This window comes from Drosophila nasuta, chromosome 3, assembly GCF_023558535.2.
Source record: "Drosophila nasuta strain 15112-1781.00 chromosome 3, ASM2355853v1, whole genome shotgun sequence".
Classification (NCBI taxonomy): domain Eukaryota; kingdom Metazoa; phylum Arthropoda; class Insecta; order Diptera; family Drosophilidae; genus Drosophila; species Drosophila nasuta.
In genome coordinates this window covers 6,154,936-6,173,824 of record NC_083457.1, presented here as the reverse complement: position 1 = coordinate 6,173,824, position 18,889 = coordinate 6,154,936, and the positions used below count along the sequence as shown (strand labels likewise).

Genomic DNA, 18,889 nt, shown 5'->3' with positions numbered 1-18,889 from the left:
TGACAAAAAAAATACATTTTACAGTATTTTCGAGCAGACAGATGCAGTATTTTTGGTTCACAAGCAGTGTGCAATCCAGAAGTTTCGTGCGGTTCGTTTTGAGGTTAAGGGTTTCACCGACTGACTTGTATTAGCTGCTCTTCGTTTTGTTAAAATATCTGCGAGTAAAAATGGCTTTATCTGTACCCAAAGCACCCGGAGTGTCGCAAATGCTCAAGGATGGTGCCCGTGTAAGTGAAATAAATACAAAAATCACAATTTTACACACATTCGTCATTGCTTTCATTTAAATTTTGTGGAAAACAGGCGGTGCGCTATAGACAGAAGCGCGTGATTAGTCATCGCAGCACAGATGTTCTTTGTAAATTTTATAAATTGTCTAATGCCATGCCTATTCGTTCCTTTAGATGTATAGCGGGCTGGAGGAGGCAGTCTATCGCAATATCAGCGCCTGTAAGGAGTTTGCACAGACATTGCGTTCGGCTTATGGACCAAATGGCATGAACAAAATGATCATCAATCACATTGAGAAGCAATTCGTCACAAGCGATGCTGGCACCATCATGCGCGAGCTAGATGTGGAGCACCCGGCTGCCAAGCTTATTGTGATGGCCAGTCAAATGCAGGACGCTGAGGTCGGTGATGGCACCAATTTCGTCGTCGTCTTTGCCGGTGCTCTGCTGGAGGCTGCCGAGGAGCTGTTACGCCTGGGCATCACAACCGCCGAGATTGCCGATGGATATGAGAAGGCGTTGAACAAGGCTTTGGAAATATTGCCCCAGCTGGTGTGCCACAAAGTCGAAGATTATCGCGATGTTTCCAAGGTGAAGGAAGTGCTGCGCACTGCCATCATGTCTAAGCAATATGGCCAGGAAGATTTCCTCAACGATCTGGTGAGCAAAGCCTGCGTCTCCATTTTGCCCGATGAGGGCACTTTTAATGTGGACAACATTCGCATCTGCAAGATCCTTGGCAGCGGTCTGGCCAAGTCCGAGGTGGTGCGTGGCATGGTATTCAAGCGTTTTGTCGAGGGCGATATCACCTTTGCGGAAAAGGCGAAGGTGGTTATCTTCTCGTGTCCCGTTGACATTATTCAGACGGAAACTAAGGGCACAGTGCTGATCAAGTCGGCGGATGAGCTCTTGAATTTCTCGTCGGGTGAGGAGAGTTTGCTGGAGGCACAAATCAAGGCGATTGCCGATACTGGCGTTAAGGTTGTCGTTGCAGGCGGCAAAGTGGGTGACATGGCGCTGCATTACTTGAACAAATACAATCTGATGGCAGTACGTCTCAACTCCAAATTCGATTTGCGTCGCTTGAGTCGCGCCGTCAATGCCACAGTGCTTCCCCGCATTACGACGCCCAGCCAGGAGGAGTTGGGTTATTGCGACAAAGTCTGCATCGAGGAACTGGGTGATACCACAATTGTGGCCTTCAGGTATGCAGTCACTATTGACCACTCAAAAGCCATTATTCATTCTAACTTAAATTTTCAGAAATGAAGGCAAGGACTCACGCATTGCCACTATTGTTATTCGAGGCGCCACAGACAACTTTATGGATGACATTGAGCGCGCTCTGGATGATGCCGTTAACAACTTTAAGTGTTTAACCCGTGATGGTCGTTATTTGCCCGGTGCTGGAGCTACTGAAATAGAGTTGGCCACACAACTGGCTGCTTATGCTGACACATTGCCCGGCTTGGATCAGTATGCGGTGCGCAAGTTTGCCAATGCTCTGGAAGTGTTCCCCAAGGCGCTGGCCGAAAATACTGGCACCAATGCCACTGAGATTGTCAACCAATTGTATTTGGCCCACAACGGCGAGAAGGGCAAAAATATTGGATATGACATAGAGGCAGAGACAGCGGCAACAGTCGATGCGGTGGAAGCGAAAATCTTTGATCTGTATCAAGCCAAATTCTGGGGTCTCAAATATGCTGTTGGTGCAGCTGCAACCATTCTGAAAGTGGATCAGATTATCATGGCTAAGCGTGCTGGCGGTCCAAAGCCACGACAGGCTGCAGGCAGTGATGATGAAAGTTAAACTTATTAAACATTTATTAAAATGTATAACTTAATAATTGTAGTACTCCATCGGGCGAAGAAAAGAATTATATATGTATTTTCATATGAGAGTATTTACACGAAATTACAAATTTCATTAACAAAGCAAAACACATACACACACAAATAATACACTCACCCATACACAGCTTCTTGTATTAATAAACTAAAATTACAAAAACTGGAGCTACGTTTGGACTATTCACTTTTAGACCCTTCACTTTGCCAAAAAGTAAAAGATTGGCTAGTATCTTGGAATTTAAAAAGTTTGTATTCTTAACATTCATTTTACTGAAAGCTGCATACATACAAGTATATTTCCAGGATCAGAAACGCGACCTTCGTGTGTCTCAGCAAATAATAAATTTAATATTATTTTTCATTTGAAAACAATCTTTAAAAATGGAAGTATTTTTAAAAAGTGATCTTTACAAGTCAGCGAAATATATATATATATAAGCAAAAACATTTTCCTTTACACTTTACTATTTCGGTCGACATTCGGAAATATCTAAATCCCCTTCCGGTTATACAACCCCCAAAAAGGATCAATAAATAAAATACATGTTTTTTTTGTGTCGCCGCTAGATAACTCATCTAAGCTTTTTATTTTTTTGGAATTCAAGCAAACGATTATTATGTTCATTTTGGAGTACATAACATATTTCAAATGCGTATGCGCAGATACATTTCAATATTTTCTTTGAATAAAATACGATATCGTTGTCATTTTTCAAATTGAAGTTAATAAAGTTTTTAAAGTGTTATCTCATTATTCTTCGGATATTTCGTGCTGTATAATTTTTCATAGTTTTGTGTAATATTTAGCTTCATTATTGCAAATTTAAAAATCAATACGACCGATAATAACAATTCGAACTATTCGTGCTCCAGTGAATAGTTCAAATGCTTATCAGCTCTGCATAGTCAAGAGTTTTTTTGTTTGTTTCTTGTTTCTTCAAACATAAATAATGATCGCGAAACAAACAATAAATCGACAATTATTCTGCAAATATTTATATCTAAATAGCTTTAACAACCAACTGCAGTTTTGGTTTTAACAGCTCCAAATATTATATATTCAACTATCTGTAGTTGAGAACTTGAAACTCTGAACAATTTTCTGCTGAATGCTCACGACAGCAGAACAGAGTTCAGAATCTACTTTGAATTCGAAATAAATCAAATAGTTTTCCTATATATTTTTTTGTTTTGTTTTAAACGCGTGATTCTAAGTTGATATTCGATGTGATTTTTCTTTGCCAATTTCTATAAATGCAACAATGGAAGAACCGATAATATTCAGTTATAACATGTCGACAAGTCCGAATGGATCACTCAAGGTTTTATAGTTTTTGTGATGAGATATGATCGAAAATGATGGCATGAATATGAAATGACGATGCTTCTCTTGTGGGAGAACCGATTCCTTTCACTCCAATACCATACAATTATGCCCATTACCAATTTATTTGAGTATAAAAAAATAACTCAGCTTTAAAATACTTTGCCACTCATGCAATAACACTTTGTTTCATTATGCTTTACAAAAATATAGGCCTCAACCACGGACAAATCTTTTAATCATGACGATGATGCGCATTCGCAGTGTCGACATATTTTACCCCTTTTGAATTAAATGTTGATTATACATATTTAATTAATGTGCTCCAATTTACGAAATATTTTTGTTTGGTTAATGTAAAATTATATCAAGAAGAATCACACATTTTTTAACGATTTGATTCTGTTGCCTAAAGAATAAATAATTATCGGAGTCATATGTTGTGTTTCGCATCGATATAAGTGATAAATAAAATAAATTATCGTTCATTACTTCATTTATATTGGTTGTGAATTAATAAAATGGCAAAAGCTACGCTAAGATAATATGTAGATAGATTCGAGATATATATATATATTTATATATTTTCACTTTATATTTAATAATTTGCTAAGAAAAAACGTTGATAATAAACGCACTAAGGTTGGTTGAACTAGCATGTTTGTTTGCATTTGGCTTACATGTTTGCCGTAATTTAAAGCTTTTTAAAGTAATCATATAGTGTTTGTTGTTTTGGCCCAGTTATTATTTTTGGGATTTTCAAATGTACTTTCATTTTGTTGGTTTATACCTTTCGATTATGTTTTAACAACTTTGAACTTGGATTAATAATCATTGAAATAAGTAGGCAAAATGTGTTTGGTTTCCTTTTTGTTTTATTAGTGTTTACTGTGTTTTTTTTTTCAATAAATATATATAGTAGATTGCTGATATATTTTATATAGATATATAAGAGATATAGTTCATAGGTAGTTGTTGCTATAGTCCGCACAATAATTGTCCTTCAAGTTGGGTTATTCGTTTACACTGAATGCTTCACTAATTGCAAACAAAGATGTTGTTGATATTGATTTCGATAAATGCCAAATTGTTTTCTAAAGTTTGCAATTTTCCCTTCATTTATCATGATCATCACACTTCCATAGCCCCACATTCTACTCTTTGGTACACTTGAGGCGTTTTCTACCATCATCATCAATTTATAATATTGCTTTTTTTTGGTTTTTGTAATCTGTTGCTGGTGGTGTCGACACTTGTTCGATAGGTTTTATTACAATGTAAATTTATTTAAATTTTCATTTTGCAAAATTGTGGTACTATTTTAAAACGAACTTAATTCAAATAAAAAAAGATAGCCATGTATACTGCTTAGAGAGCAGTACACGAGGATTTCTCACGGAATGGATTTACCTTCTGGCTGGTAAAACCAGTCCATAGGTAATCCTCCTGCTCGTGCTCCGTGATGTATTTCATCATCTTGGCGCACGACTCCGATACCGTCTGGCGATTAATGGCGGCTTCGCGACGCAGGTCTGCGACGAGGTTGCGCTGCTGTTGTACGGATGATGACATTACGTCCATTACGGCTGTCTCGGATAGGCCTATGGTTGAAAATGTTCTCTGTACTCAGATATATATCAAAAATTAGGTAGAAGTGTTTGTTGTGTGCAAAAACTGTTTCCCTTATATTTTCTTTATTCTTTGTAATTTCTTTTGTTGGGGGGATGAGTCTGATTGGGGCGCGCTGTAAATGAAGTAAAAAAAATGAGCAATTGCAACTAAAATTATCGTTTCAACTTTAATCATAGTATTTTTTAGCTTCGTGATTCAATTTCGTGCTTTAAACACGACCAAAAGATGGCACGACATTGAACAAACGACATCAAATTTTGCACAACGAAAATTTGGACAGCTTGAAAGGAAAATATATGAAAGAGCGTAGAGTAGGTAGGTAGGATTGAGATATTATGATAGATTTGCTTAGTCACTTGATTCCAGTGAATAATTTTAAATCGTTTCTAAAATTCGTCAAATTTACATTTTTGTACGTGTGTATGAATGCATGTACTTATGTGGGTATTATATACATACATATGTGTGTGTGTGAAAAAACGATTCACATCGAAAAACTCTGTTATTGATTGGTAATTAATGATTAACAAACTTTACAACAATGTTGCTATTTGCTACTGTGCCCTCCACTTCTGCGATTGACAGGTTTCCACATCGACAACGCAAATTACATGCAACTAAGGTATTAAAATACCCAATTGATTTTGTTGCGTTAGAGCAGAAATTGCACGCATACATATGTACATACATATATACACACTCACACGCACACAAATAAGTGCGTACAACGCCTCTTCACACACATGTACATAGAAATCTAGTATGCTAAACATCAAAACACTTAACACGTAGGTTAATTTGGACACACACAAGCACTACTACACGTTATTCTGTTTTATTTAATTATTTACCAGCTCTAAATTTTTCTTTTTTTCTTTTAACAAATATCCGTAGGAAAACAACTTCGAGCTAGCTGGGCTCGAACAAAAAGATACACACCCAAAACCAATGAAACGTGAAGTTGGCTGCGCGTCAATTTCCAAAACGATAATTGTTATCGACAGGCCAACCAAATACGATATACAATCGATGTTTGTTACGCGTGTTTGTTTTGCCGCATCGGATCCCTGGCTGTCGTGAGCAAAAATAGTGTTGAAATGTCGACTAAGGACGAATGGTCCGCGGAAGAGGAGCTGCAGCTCTTCCACGCTATGGAGGGTCTGCGCCCGGTGGGTGTCAACAAACACTTCTACATGTCCTGCATTTCGGAACGCCTGTCAAAGTCTCTTAACCGCGAAATGCCTAGTGATTTAATCTGGCGTCATTTGGGTACAATGTACAAGCTGAAGGAACTTGACAATCTCGAGTCTCTGCCGTTTCCGAATGAAGAGCGCGAGTTTAGTTTACCTGAACAGGATTATGCATCGTTCGTAAGCAAAAAAACAACTGCAACCAATGATGGGGATGAAGTGTCCGAAGCGACAACCGACAACAACACCAGCAACAAAGGTAAAATCAGCTCAACACAATTATTGATGATCTATTTTAATTTTTATTCTTTGCAGGTGGAAAGTTTGCAGTATTACAGACAAGTGCCGGCAAGGATATGGAAAAAGAAAAGAAGTCGTCCACAAAAGCCTTGGATTTGCCAAAGAGGTCTGCAAAGCGCACTCGCGGTTCCATGTCGAATGAATCTATTAGTCCCTCAACAACACCACCGCCTATGCAAAACAACAAACGTCGACGTATTTAGAAGCATTAATGCGAATGGTTTAATGAAAAAATAGTTATTTTTAGTGGGTAAACCATGACCAAAACTTTGACTTTAATATGTTTTAATGTAAATATAGAAATCAATCATCAAAATCATTGTTATTGTCGTTGTTTGCCTCTGTGGGTGTTGAATTTTCTTGGGCGTCAGTTGCATTGGTTTTCATCGAGTCGAGCAATGATTTTAAGAGGCGTTTATTGAGATGATCCGTTTGGGTTATTTCGCGAACTGGCTGCGCTTGGTGTGGATCGTCCATATCCGCTACAGGTGCAGGTGATGTGTTTACTGTCATGGCTTCTATATTTTCTAATACCGGCATAATTTCTAGAATATTTACTGTTTCGAGTTTCTTTTTATGTTTCAGCTGTTTCCTTTTTTTTCGATGACGCAGCTTTACTCACCAGGGTTACTGTGAATTGCGCACATTTATCGAATGTATCGATTGCAAATGAGCAACCCTTAGTAAGAAACAACATTGCCCGCAGGCGTAATACACATATTACAAGTAGCGCCCGAATTCAATTTAAACGAGACGGACAAATTTTTCAAGATCATGTTCATGCCGGAAACAGAAGATATGTTACCTAGAGCCGCACCAAGGCCAGCTGCGGCAGTGCCAATGGGACATAACGAGGAAATAGTGAAACCTACAGTTCCCGAAGTATCAATATTATTTGGTCAAGCCCCACAACAGCAACAACAACAGCAGCTGCGACCTCAACAACAACAGGAGACTACAACCACTTTTGCATCCTGGAAGAAACAATTATTGCCAAGGGTCAACTTTTCTCCAGTGCTGGCAACTGAACTGGGTCCAGCCTCACCGCCTGTTCCATCTACTGCTCCTGTTTGCAACGATTACAATAATTATTTATCGCGTTCGCGCGGTCTTGACGTCGATCGCTCAACGCCCACTGTTAATTCAAATCTGTGTTACGCAGTAAATGTGCCGCACCCGTTCACACGAGAAACCTTCCCATCCACTCCTCAAAGCCATTGCCCCCCACACTATGTTCAAGGCCAATCCCCAGCCATCGCAACGGATGTACTTACTATTTGTGCTGGTACCCAAACAGAACCGGAATCTGTCGCATCTCGTCGAGATTCGCTGTCAGCAATAGCAGACGAGTTAGGGAACTTGGCCAACAAGAGTGATTTGAGGGAGGTGCTAGTCCAGCTGGACCTGATGCGCCAGGAGCAGCAGCATTTGAGGCGACTATGCGAATCGTTGGTGCAGCAACAGCAACAATGTGTGCAGAAAACATTTATGGAGACTTCAACGCAGTGCGACATTTTAAATGTGAAAAGTAAGTAAAGAATAGAAACATAGAATCTGTATTAAACTTAAAATTTTTTAGGTAATGCGATGGTGAAGCGCATAACGCCCGTAGTGCATGACTACATAGTAGAGGAGGATGAGCGTTCAACGCCATATGAAGGGCCCCCTAGAGCCGCTGCTCCGCCATTTCAATCGCCACGCGCTGTGCCGCCAATGGCCCAATCAACGGGATACCGCCCAAACACTCCACAACCAAAGCAGTCACCGGCAGCGAATAATCCCTTGATGAATGCCGTTCTACAAAAACCCAATACAGAAAAGAGTCTGGTGATGAATGAGTTGGCCCGCAAGTATCTGCCTCAAAGGCAAATCACCGAACTGATGGACGAATTGCGTCTGTCACCAACAACAACACCCACCAATGGTGTCGTTAACAACGCTAACGCTAGCGCGGGCATTGACACAACGCCACTGCGCCGCATTGACAACTTTCATCAGAGTCCCAGTAATATTTCTAATGCATCCTACGTATATCTCAAGAAATATCGCTTGTTGCCTGAGCAACGAATGTCCAACGATCAGGTTAAGTTGCACAATCCAGAATCACCAGTGGCACCAACTCCACAGAGTAATCAACCAATGCTCGACCTGGATAACATACGTAATCAGCCAAAACTAATTTAGGAATAAAGATTTCATTATTATCTTATTACATTTAGTTTCTTCGCTCATTGTTTCTCAATTTAATTATTATTTTTTGCTTCGGTATACGGATTATCTTTATATTTATTTGAATTAACGCGAAAAAAGAATAGTACATACACACATATTATAAACAAACAGGAACGAAGAAATTTTGATTTTTTAGGGACAGGTTATATTTTTGTTTTGTATAAACTTTTAGTGGGTGGCAACACATGAGCACTTGTGTTTGGTTACCACTTAAAAACTGAATATATGAAAATATAGTTAGCATAGTACACCTAACGCAATACCAATTGCAACTCGGATGCGGATTGCAGCAGGACCTTGAGGCCTTGCATGAAACCAGCACATTGGGCAAAGTCCGTGCCAAAAGCAATGCGCGTGTGCACTTCAAGGGCATTGGCGTAGTCGGCTATTTGAATGTATTGTACGATTTGATTCAGATGTTGCACAGTTGTCGCCGTCAGCTGTCGAGAATTAGAAAATTAAGTTAATCACTTTAATAACGATTGTAAAGTAATTACTTACCCTTCCATCGCGCAAGCAATCATAGAGATTTTCCAATCGTTTCACCACATCCACGAATTTTCGTTTGGTACGCTGTATAATGAATTCATTGTAAATAAACGAGTAAGTAAACAAAGTAAGTAATTAACGCAATAGATAATTTTCATCAAATTTGTTAGCTATTGCTCTTAATATTTTGAAGTGGGTACGGACGGACTGGAACATGTGGGATCGCAGCCGGGATAATTCATATACCATAATAAAGTGACATCATCACATACCGGATCGTTAGTCGCGCTTAAGCATTGATTTTTCAGCTCTTCTAGCACCGTTTGCAGATAGATGTACTCCTCGGGAAGTGGAGGCTTCTCCTTGGGCGGCTCTGGTTGACGCTGCTCTTGGATGGGTGCTGGCTGTTCGGTGTATCCAAACGATTGCTGCTGAGGCTGACCAGGCCAGTATTGCTGCGGTTGTTGTTGCTGCTGTTGATTTGGCACCGCCGATGGTTGGAAGTTCAACTGCTGTTGTGGGGGAAAGGCTTGTTGATTATTATTTGCTGCCGGATTGTAAAACGCAGTATTTCCTGTTGGTGGAGCATTTTGCTAAAGAAAATTCACAATTAGTAACAGTTAACAGGTATATAAGTAACTACAAATCAACCTGATATTGATTGGGATCCATATAGTTATTTTGATTTTGATTCGGATCAACTCCATATAATGGATGCAGAATTGGAGCAGATGAAGGCTCTGCAGCAGGCCTGGGCTTAGGCTGCAAAAAAGCAATTGTCAATAACTTATAACTTTGGATATCTATTAAGTTAAAAATGCCTTACCACTCGAGATGATTTCAAAGCTGGGGGATCGTTCCAGCCGGGTGGCGGTGTGGGATTACGCTGTACATTCTGAACGAGCGGCGGCGGAGCTGCAGTTTCAATGGGTGCAATACCCGGCAAATAATTGTTTTGCGGCGCTCCCATAAATGGAGTTGGATTGAATGGTTGAGCCGACGATATGGGATTCGTATTGAAGGCATTGGTATTATATGTCTGCGGCACAGGAGCAGCTTGTGGTAAGGGCGCTAGAGAGCCTCCAAATGGCGCTGCCGCTGGAGCTGGAACTGGATTGTATGGCATGCCATACGAACTGGTCGGCGCTGCCACAGATGGATCCAAAACGTATTTCGAACGTGAATGCAATCCTGAACCGCCACTTGCAGCGGCAGGAGGACCACCCGTCGAGCTGGCATTGCTGTGTGGTCGCGGTGGATGCGTAAGTGGTTCTGCTTTAAGCTGAGGAGGATTAAAGATTTGTGTAGGTGGCTGAGCTGGCTGGAAGGGAGCTGCTGCCAAGGGTACAGCTGGTGGTGCTGCTGGTTGTGGCTGTTGCCAGCCATTGTTTACGGGCGCATTGTATTGGTTCTGCGGTTGTCCAAAAATCAGTGGATTTGCGGGCTTCGAGAAGGAGCCACGCGGCTCCTGATGGCGCCTATAGTTCAAGGGTGCGACAGCAGCTTGGGCTGCAACAGGCTGCACCTGATCCACGTTGACGGCGTTGCTAATGCGCTCACGTAGTTGACTCAAATCATCACTTTCCAAATTGGTCTTACTCAATGTGGTAATGTACTGAAGGGCAGCAGTGAGTGCACCTTGGGAGGCCAGCAGTCCGCTATACTCGGATATGAAGCCTGCAAAGCGTCCAGCGAAATCAACAGCAATGCCTTGCTGTTCTAGGGACTTGGTGAGCAGCATCACCACCTCGGCCAGCTCCTGTAACTCCTGAGTGTTGAGTTTATAGTTCTCATTCTGCTGCTCCAGCTGCTTCAGTTGATACCAGGCGCTCACTAGCTTATCAATGCTTCCCGCACAGATGTAGCACAACATGGCATTGCGTGTGAACTCAACGCTGCTGGGGCATTCATTCAATAGGCGATCGCCGAGTCTTTCACAGATGTCAACGATTTTGCGCTCGCTGTGCTTCAGAGCAGCAACCAAGGCCTCCTTCCACGAATCCACGGTGCAGTGGTTAACAAAGTCAAGCCAGTCGCGTGATACCAATGCCGAGATGACATTGGAGAGTTCATTCTTCTGCTGCAACAAATAACGTGACTGCGTACGTGATAAGATCTCAATGCCCGCTGTGGAGGCAATGATGAGAGCCTCTGGAATGCGTTGAGCCTCCAGACACAGTTCGACAGCAGCTTCGATGTTGCCAGTTAGTATTGCTTCAGTTATTAAACTGTCGACGTCTGCAAAAAACGATAAATATTGAATTTGACAAAAATAAATACAAAGTGTAACTTACGATCACCACTTGGAATCTTAAACTGCAGTCGCGGAGCAGCTGGATAATCGTTGAGGGCTTGTGAATTAATGCCAGTTCCATTGTTATCGGCAGTTTGCTAAATATTAAAAAAAAAACCATATTAAATAAATGTTTGTGGAATGAGTGAATAATTTCTTTATAATCATTGTCTGTTTATATGGAGTTGGTGCACTGATTTCTTACCGAATTATCGGTGCTAGAGTTAGTGCTTTGATCGCATTCAACTTCCGAGGAGTCGCTCTACTCGAAGCATGAGAAATTGTTATCAGAGAAATGTACAAAAGGGGAAAGGCAATGGCTCAATATTGATAAGAAACTGGTACATATGCAGTATGTTGTGAGATAAGAAACCGAACAGAAACAGAACTAGCAACTAGAAAGCATTAAACAATGACAACTCCGACTCACATGTGTAAGCGTTGATATGCGTGTCGTCAGCGTGTCCACGTCAGACTGTGAGTTGCTTTCGGGTTCTTTGATGAATTTCGTAAACTTGCCATCAATATCCTCTTTGTTATAGCCTAAGAAAATTGGTTTCTTTAATTATTATTCTAAGTCGGCCGGAAATGATTCGCTTACCTAAGAGATTGAGCATTTCTTCTTTGGGATTTAGTTCAAAGTTCGCCTTAATGAAATACCAAATGTAGCGACCATGCTGATCTGCCGACTTATCGGCCCGTTCTCGGCAATACTCTGCATAGTTAGCACCAGCCAAAGACTGCTCCAAAGCATTAGCACGTTCCACAACTCCTGGCTCGGTTGTCAACTGTTCTACCTTCACAGTTTTTGAAGTGCCATTGAAACTGACCAGTTTTCCACCGAACTGTAATTGCAAATTCGATTTGAAGAAGTGATTTATTTTCAAGCATATTTATACTTACACCAAAAGCTACGCCACATGGACGCTTCATCCACTTGGGAGCATGCGCTAAATCGTGATAGACCACTTGGGTGGCCTGCTGAGGCAGCGGCGCTTGGGCAAATTGATCCATGCCTGGGAAGGAGTCCGCAATTTTCTCAGATGTTTGCACCAAATGATGAGTGCCGCCGTTGAGTGAGTAAATGGAAACAGTTCCCTCCAAGCTGGCGCTGGCAATCAAAGCAGGATTGCGTGGACAGAACTGCACATCGGAATACCATGAAGCTGTTGTTGCCACCTCCGAAAGGATTTCTCCTTCTGGTATTTTGGTATTTGGATTCCAGCAGTAGATGCGATTGTCCTTGCCACACGACACCATTAAGTCATTGTCCTGCTGACACCACGACATGCCCAATACGCCGCGATCGTGTATCTGATAGGTTTTCGCCGGAGCTGTGGCATAACGTAAGTCCCACAATTGGACCACTGGAGCTTGATCATCTTCGGATGCCAGCCAGACTTGGGTGGCTACCTCGGGATGCCATTCAATGGCATGCCAACGCACACGCGACTGAGTGTCTGATAGCTTGATGATCTGCTGACTCTTGCGCAGATCCCAAATCACGCAACGTGTGCTGAACACAGATGCCAATATGTGCTGCACTTGACGATTCCATGCCACATTCTTCACATCTTCCAAGGGCTGAGTTTTTGCGCCAGGATTGAGTGGACTCGCGGGGTTGTTCAGGTCCCAAATGTAAATCTCAGACTCCGAGGCACATGAAGCCAGCAAGTTATTGAGGAAAGGATTAAAGTCTAAGCCAGTGACGGCACCAGTGTGCTTATCCTGGCGTGCCAACAATGGTTCCTCATTGGCAAGCAGCTTGGCTGCCGAATAAACATTAATATGCCCCGCTTCACAGCCGCCTACAATCAAACCATTTGGGTGTGTTCCCCCATTAATGCCAGCTGGACTCCAGATAACCTTTTGAAATCTGAAAAAATATAAAATTGTTAAACAATATCAACCTTAAATGTGTGGGTCAACTCACTTGAAATCGCTGGGCACGCTTGCCTTCAGTTCCAAATCATAGCTGGCATCGCCAATATTTGGAGAATAGATCTCCAAAGTCGAGCTTGCATTCGAATCAAATTGCTGGGCTGCAGTGCCGGCAGCTAAATAAATTTGTTGCTGCTGCGCTGGCGACCAGGCAATGTTCACAGTCTTCTGCAGTTCTTTTACTTTCATTTTGCTTGCAATCTGAAATGTTAAATTTCACACAATTAAAGTTTGTTATTGTTGGTCCAAGTGGATACAAGATTTTAAATGAAATGGTGTCACGTCCAATTGGAGCGCGCCCCGTCATCACTTTTTTTTCGGTCGCAACAACTTTAGCATAGCGGTGTAATGTTGCACGTAATATGGTGTTGTGTTGTGTAATTTTAATTGAATATTACTTACACGCAATTAATTGCTTATAATTGCTCAATAATGTGCTGTTTTGTCGAAATTTAAATATAAATAATTTTTTTATTTTATCTTCTAAGAACTAAGAGCTGTGGCACAATCGATGGTGCTATCGTAACCATCGATAGAAGTGTATTAACACTACAATATCGATAGTTCGGTCATATCGATATATGCCGAGTACAAGCTGATATACATGTTTGTTTGAGTGTGTTGATAGTACCAAGGTAAACAGCTGTTCTTTGAAATCCAAATATGAAGCTCATTGCATTAGATTTATTGGATAAAATAAATAATTTCACATATTTAGTTATATAATTCTAGGTATGCATGAATGTGTAGTAGATATTCATAATATGCTCGACATTCTATTTAGCATTAGTAATCGCTGTGACTCGTTGTTCAACCTTGGCTACTTTGTTGTTTATAGTTTCCAGATTTTGAGCAAACGTCTCCTGCACCGAATGAAGTAGTTCCTTGTTATTGACCAAACTGGTGGTAATTGTGCCTTGTTTCTGTTCGATTTCAGCAATAATCTTAGCGAAATTGTTTGCTGCAAGCGAGTGGATTCGAATTAGTAAAAAAAATTTAGTCAATGTTAATTTACTCACCATATTTATGCAGCGATTCCAACGCTTGCATGCGCTCAATCACATGTGGCAGTATTTCAACTACAGGTTCGGTACGTTTTGCAATATCATAAAGTTCAGATATCTTTTGGTCGCGCTTAGCATCCTGTGGACTGCCGCTGGACTTCTCCTGTATGGCATCCATTTTACCCGCTAGCGAAGACAATCGTTGCTCGATTACATCAAGTTTATCCGGCTGAAGTAAAGCTGCCTTGGTACTCAAATGCCGCACAGCTTCAAGCACATTGCTTGTATTGGTAACCGCTGTCAGGCGGCTCAGCTTCTCGGGCTGAGCTCCTACAGCTTTTTTCCAGCTGATGCAAACGCTGCTCGAGACTTGCCACACGTGCCGTGGACGCCAAGTCAGTGCCGGGAGTTGGCAACGCAGTTAGAACACCGGACTGCTTAAATTCTTCTACTTGAGAGACCAGAGCCTTAACCTGCTTATCATTGGGCATTTGTTCTTTGCCCAGCACCTGTTCCAATTTCAATGTGTCCAACACACGTTTCGCAGTGCTGATTACAGTTGCCACTGCATCATAAGATTGCTTCTCTTCATCAGCGATTTTGCGATCAACTTGCAGAGCGGCTACTTCATTGAGCAGCTCGTTCATCTCAATCTGCAGACGTTGGCATTTTTGCACAGGTGTCTCCTTCTCACCTAGGCCAACCAGCTCGTATTCACCGCCTCGCACGTCGTAGCCACGGCACAGGCGGCGTCCAATGCGATCCGTGAAGTCAACGCTGCCTTCGAGTGAAGCATTATTGAAACGCTTGTGCGCGACGCTTGGTGAAATGTGCATGCGCTCGATGGCATCGTTCTCCGGTTCCTCCTCGTAATAGTCCGATGTATCGGGCTCTGGATCATCTGGAGTTTCATAAACATCCGGTTGGTCATAAGCCTGTCAAATTACATTATAAACTTAAAGATACATATGTACATATATAAATGTTTAAGCGAGACTTACAATACCGGGAAGATTTTGAAATTTCGGATCTGCCATTATGGTGGGCACTGCGCTGGAACAGTTTTGAATTCGTTTCGGACAAGTTCTTTATCTTCGTATCGGTTGCAAATCTTGCAGAAAGTTTTTCGCAAAACAAAATTGGACAGCAAAGCTAAAACTGATGTCATAGAAAAGAAGTGTGACCAAACAGTCTACACAACAGATACGCTAAAAATTTTAATACCAAATAACAGCTGTGCTAAAAAATTACTATATGGGAATATTTTCGGGTGTTTACTGAAGCACTAACCGGTTAACTAAACGGTTTATTAAACTTATAGTTAATTTCAATTGTACAGGTCCAAATTTGAAGTAGAGTGAGTTGGTATTATCTTTTGATAAAAATATAAATTATTCCTCAACGGCTACGATAATTTATGACTTGAAAAATACGGCCGCACTGATATTAATAGTTTACTTAACAAGTTAGTGGCAAGTAGTTTGTTGGGTACTGCATTCTAAATAAGGACTTAATTTATTCGATTTTTGATTCAAAACAATGTTATCCTTGGATTATTGCCTCCACAGCTATGGTGAACTGCCGCTAGAGGTAAGTGTAGTTCATGCTCGTGACCATAAGTCAGCTGACCATAAATAACTGTTTCCGATTCATTCATTCATGCACACAGATTGTCTTACACATATACAAATACTTGGGCTATACAGATCTATTGGCAGCTGGCGCTACCTGTCACCGATGGCGGAATGCCTTGTATCAAACAGAGTTTATCGCACGCACTCGAGTTCGATTCACCAAAGTTGTGTTGTCGGATCAGCATAGTCCTGCCGAGGATCTGTTGAAATGCGAACGACAATTTCGTCACTTTCTGTTCGAGGATGTGACGCTGGGACAGGTGCACAAATTGATGACTTTTATTGGACGGTCGGCGCAATCACTAAACCTGGACAATGTGGACTTGAATGACAAGCAATTCTATGGGCTGCTTCGGCTGCTGCCGCATCTGGAATCCCTGTCGGTGATTCGTTGTTTGCCCTTATTCATGTCTGCCACTTTTTTGGACTCGAACTCTTGCGATTTGGCAGCAATCTCCTCACATTTGGCCAGCATCAGGGAGCTGACCATATCACAAAATCGTTATCTCACAGATGCGTTACTAGTGCGCCTGACAGCGATGATGCCCAATCTGCAGCTTTTAAATATGTCCGGCTGCCAGATCTCATTTCACAATGCAATCCATCGACGTTTCTATCCCAACGAACCGAGTGCGCCGAGTGAATCGGTGTTGACCTTTAAGTACATATTATCTGTGCTCGTCCAGCAACGCAAGACACTGCGCACCCTGGACTTTAGTCACACAATCATTGGACATTCGTTGGCAGCTTTGTGTGACCTCAGCAGACCGGATGAAAATGGTGAACCTGGATTGCAATTGCAACGTTTGTATTTAGCAGGTTGTAGGCAGCTAAACGCTGCTACAATGAAAGAGTTTCTCCACACGCAATCACAATTGAGTGTGCTGGATCTGTCGGGAACTGTGTGCCTCAATGACGACTGCATGGAGGCTATAGTCCAGGCGAATCCTCTTCTCAAGGATTTAAAGATTAATGCTTGTGGTGGCCTTACCAATGTGGGCGCAGCGCATTTGCGCCACTTGCAACGTTTGCAGCGCTTGGACATTTCCAATTGTGATGGCATCAATAGTGGTGGTATTGTGGAGGGCATTGCAAGTGAGGAGAACAGTGTGCTCTTGGAGCTAAATGTCTCCTATCTTACCATCTGTGAGGAAGCTATCAAAGCGATAGCTAGAAACCTACACGAGTTGCGTTGTCTGCACTTGAATCATTGTGTCAATGGAGTTACTGACGAAGTGTTGCAGCTCATCATCAGTCAGCTACGTTGGCTACGCGAACTATCATTAGAAAGCTGCTGCAGAGTAAGTTTAAGTTGTGTTGGCTTTAATGGTTGAAATTCTATTAATATCATTTATTTCCTAGTTAACTGATGCTGCCTTGACTGGCATTAATTTGTCCAAGCTGGAACTGAACAGAACGTCTTCCAATGGCGACATTTACCCACCGCCAGACAGCTTCTCCGGCTCATTACAGTCGATTAAAATTTCGTTGCGCAGCAAGGCAGAAGAGGAAATTGTGAGGGACGCCAAACGCAAGCAGGCTATGATTGCGGCATATGAGATGAATCTCATTAATGACGAAGACTTTGAGGGCCACAACATTCAAGCGTTGCGCGGTCTGCGAACCCTAAACTTGCGAGGCTGTAATAAGATAAGTGATGTCTCGCTAAAGTATGGCCTCAAGCACATTGAGTTGAATAAGCTACTGCTCTCCAACTGCCAACAGATATCGCTATTGGGCATGGAAGCTCTGGTTAATAATTGTCCATCCATTGAGATGCTTGACTTGTCCGATTGCTACAACATTAACGATCAAGGCATTAGGATTATCACAGAGAAGTTGCAACGCCTGCGTTCCTTGGACATTAGTGGTTGCAGTCAACTCACTGATCACAGCATTGATGCCATCATTGTGAATTGTCAGTGTCTGCAAACGTTGTCCATCTATCGATGTCGTCGCATGTACACGGACATTGAGGACCGCCTTTCCGGATTGCAGACATTGCGCAACGTTTATATGGACAACATTAATAGCATTGAGAATGCCGAGATCTTTCGCTTGAAGAAACGACTCGATTGCTGATATTTTGCGGCATTTTTCATTGTATTTGTGCTTTATTATTTTCAATTGTACAATTTTCGCTAGTCAAAATTTATTCTCCGACATACGTTGCTTTTGCCGTTGTCTGGATCAGTATAATATATATACTACATATTATTATATAGCGCACACATTTGAATTATAGATGCTATCCCATCAATGTCCAACAATTGACATATTTTATAAGCTAAATGAAATTTACTTAGTAGCTGTGATTTTTGCAAAAACAAAAAAAGAAAATGCAACTTAAAAAAAAAAAATTAAAAGCTTTACTCGGCGTGTCGAAGATAAAAATTCCTGCAGAGGGAAAACAATTTAATAATAACAAATGTAAATTAGGTACAATATCTAACAATCTGTTTATTAATTGACATTCATTTTGTATCTCTTCCAAGGAATAAAAGCTCATATAATGTAAGTCAAATGTTAGCAAATATTACACAAATATGAAGTTTGTAAAGTCAATAAGGTATAGTCATTTTTATCGAAACAGATAAATGTGTAATTCCCTCTGCTAGGTATAAACTCAATGTTGTGTGTCTTGTGTTATATTTTTGTAATGTTAATATTTATTTTTATTTGTGTTATTCATGTGTCTTTAATCAAATAAATAAAGAAGACTGTTCCGTTTGCCTTCGGTAAAAATGAATCGGTTTATTTAGA

General features: G+C 41.3%; 8 protein-coding genes across 9 annotated transcripts; 4 read left to right on the top strand and 4 right to left on the bottom strand.

Annotated features, from left to right (window-relative positions):
- Positions 1-68: 68 nt before the first annotated feature.
- Positions 69-2,250, top strand: LOC132794231 (T-complex protein 1 subunit theta). The gene is made up of 3 exons (XM_060804526.1): positions 69-230; positions 408-1,438; positions 1,497-2,250. The coding sequence occupies exons 1-3, from the start codon at positions 171-173 to the stop codon at positions 2,044-2,046; spliced, it is 1,641 nt and encodes a 546-aa protein (XP_060660509.1). The 5' UTR covers positions 69-170; the 3' UTR covers positions 2,047-2,250.
- A 2,393-nt stretch (positions 2,251-4,643) lies between these two features.
- On the bottom strand, positions 4,644-6,024 carry LOC132794240 (guanine nucleotide-binding protein subunit gamma-1). Of its 2 annotated transcripts, none has more exons than XM_060804535.1 (2): positions 5,895-6,024; positions 4,644-5,012 (listed from the first exon to the last, which is right to left on the bottom strand). In XM_060804535.1, the coding sequence occupies exon 2, from the start codon at positions 4,990-4,992 to the stop codon at positions 4,780-4,782; it is 213 nt and encodes a 70-aa protein (XP_060660518.1). In that variant the 5' UTR covers positions 4,993-5,012; positions 5,895-6,024; the 3' UTR covers positions 4,644-4,779. The 2 variants fall into 2 exon arrangements, with proteins under 2 accessions (XP_060660518.1, XP_060660520.1); XM_060804537.1 differs by having other exon boundaries at positions 4,644-5,155; positions 5,895-6,017.
- Positions 6,025-6,140: 116 nt separating this feature from the next.
- LOC132794238 (MRG/MORF4L-binding protein) lies at positions 6,141-6,736 on the top strand. Its single transcript, XM_060804533.1, has 2 exons — positions 6,141-6,492; positions 6,549-6,736. Exons 1-2 carry the CDS (start codon positions 6,141-6,143, stop codon positions 6,734-6,736), a joined length of 540 nt encoding a protein of 179 aa, XP_060660516.1.
- LOC132794239 (uncharacterized) lies at positions 6,730-7,161 on the bottom strand. The gene has a single exon (XM_060804534.1). The coding sequence runs from the start codon at positions 7,071-7,073 to the stop codon at positions 6,837-6,839; it is 237 nt and encodes a 78-aa protein (XP_060660517.1). The 5' UTR covers positions 7,074-7,161; the 3' UTR covers positions 6,730-6,836.
- An 80-nt stretch (positions 7,162-7,241) lies between these two features.
- Positions 7,242-8,739, top strand: LOC132794233 (uncharacterized). The gene is made up of 2 exons (XM_060804529.1): positions 7,242-8,061; positions 8,113-8,739. Exons 1-2 carry the CDS (start codon positions 7,308-7,310, stop codon positions 8,715-8,717), a joined length of 1,359 nt encoding a protein of 452 aa, XP_060660512.1. The 5' UTR covers positions 7,242-7,307; the 3' UTR covers positions 8,718-8,739.
- Positions 8,740-8,801: 62 nt separating this feature from the next.
- LOC132794226 (protein transport protein Sec31A) lies at positions 8,802-14,033 on the bottom strand. The gene is made up of 11 exons (XM_060804520.1): positions 13,891-14,033; positions 13,481-13,689; positions 12,451-13,423; positions 12,149-12,392; positions 11,978-12,090; positions 11,549-11,645; positions 10,081-11,492; positions 9,906-10,016; positions 9,527-9,847; positions 9,267-9,338; positions 8,802-9,205 (listed from the first exon to the last, which is right to left on the bottom strand). The coding sequence occupies exons 2-11, from the start codon at positions 13,675-13,677 to the stop codon at positions 9,017-9,019; spliced, it is 3,729 nt and encodes a 1,242-aa protein (XP_060660503.1). The 5' UTR covers positions 13,678-13,689; positions 13,891-14,033; the 3' UTR covers positions 8,802-9,016.
- A 119-nt stretch (positions 14,034-14,152) lies between these two features.
- LOC132794234 (dynactin subunit 2) lies at positions 14,153-15,635 on the bottom strand. The gene is given in 4 exon segments (XM_060804530.1): positions 14,153-14,449; positions 14,508-14,832; positions 14,834-15,427; positions 15,494-15,635. Coding segments are annotated over 4 exon segments (1,140 nt in total). The 5' UTR covers positions 15,530-15,635; the 3' UTR covers positions 14,153-14,264.
- Positions 15,636-15,907: 272 nt separating this feature from the next.
- Positions 15,908-18,866, top strand: LOC132794227 (F-box and leucine-rich repeat protein 13). The gene is made up of 3 exons (XM_060804521.1): positions 15,908-16,082; positions 16,162-17,427; positions 17,489-18,866. Exons 1-3 carry the CDS (start codon positions 16,032-16,034, stop codon positions 18,206-18,208), a joined length of 2,037 nt encoding a protein of 678 aa, XP_060660504.1. The 5' UTR covers positions 15,908-16,031; the 3' UTR covers positions 18,209-18,866.
- The last annotated feature ends 23 nt before the right edge of the window (positions 18,867-18,889 follow it).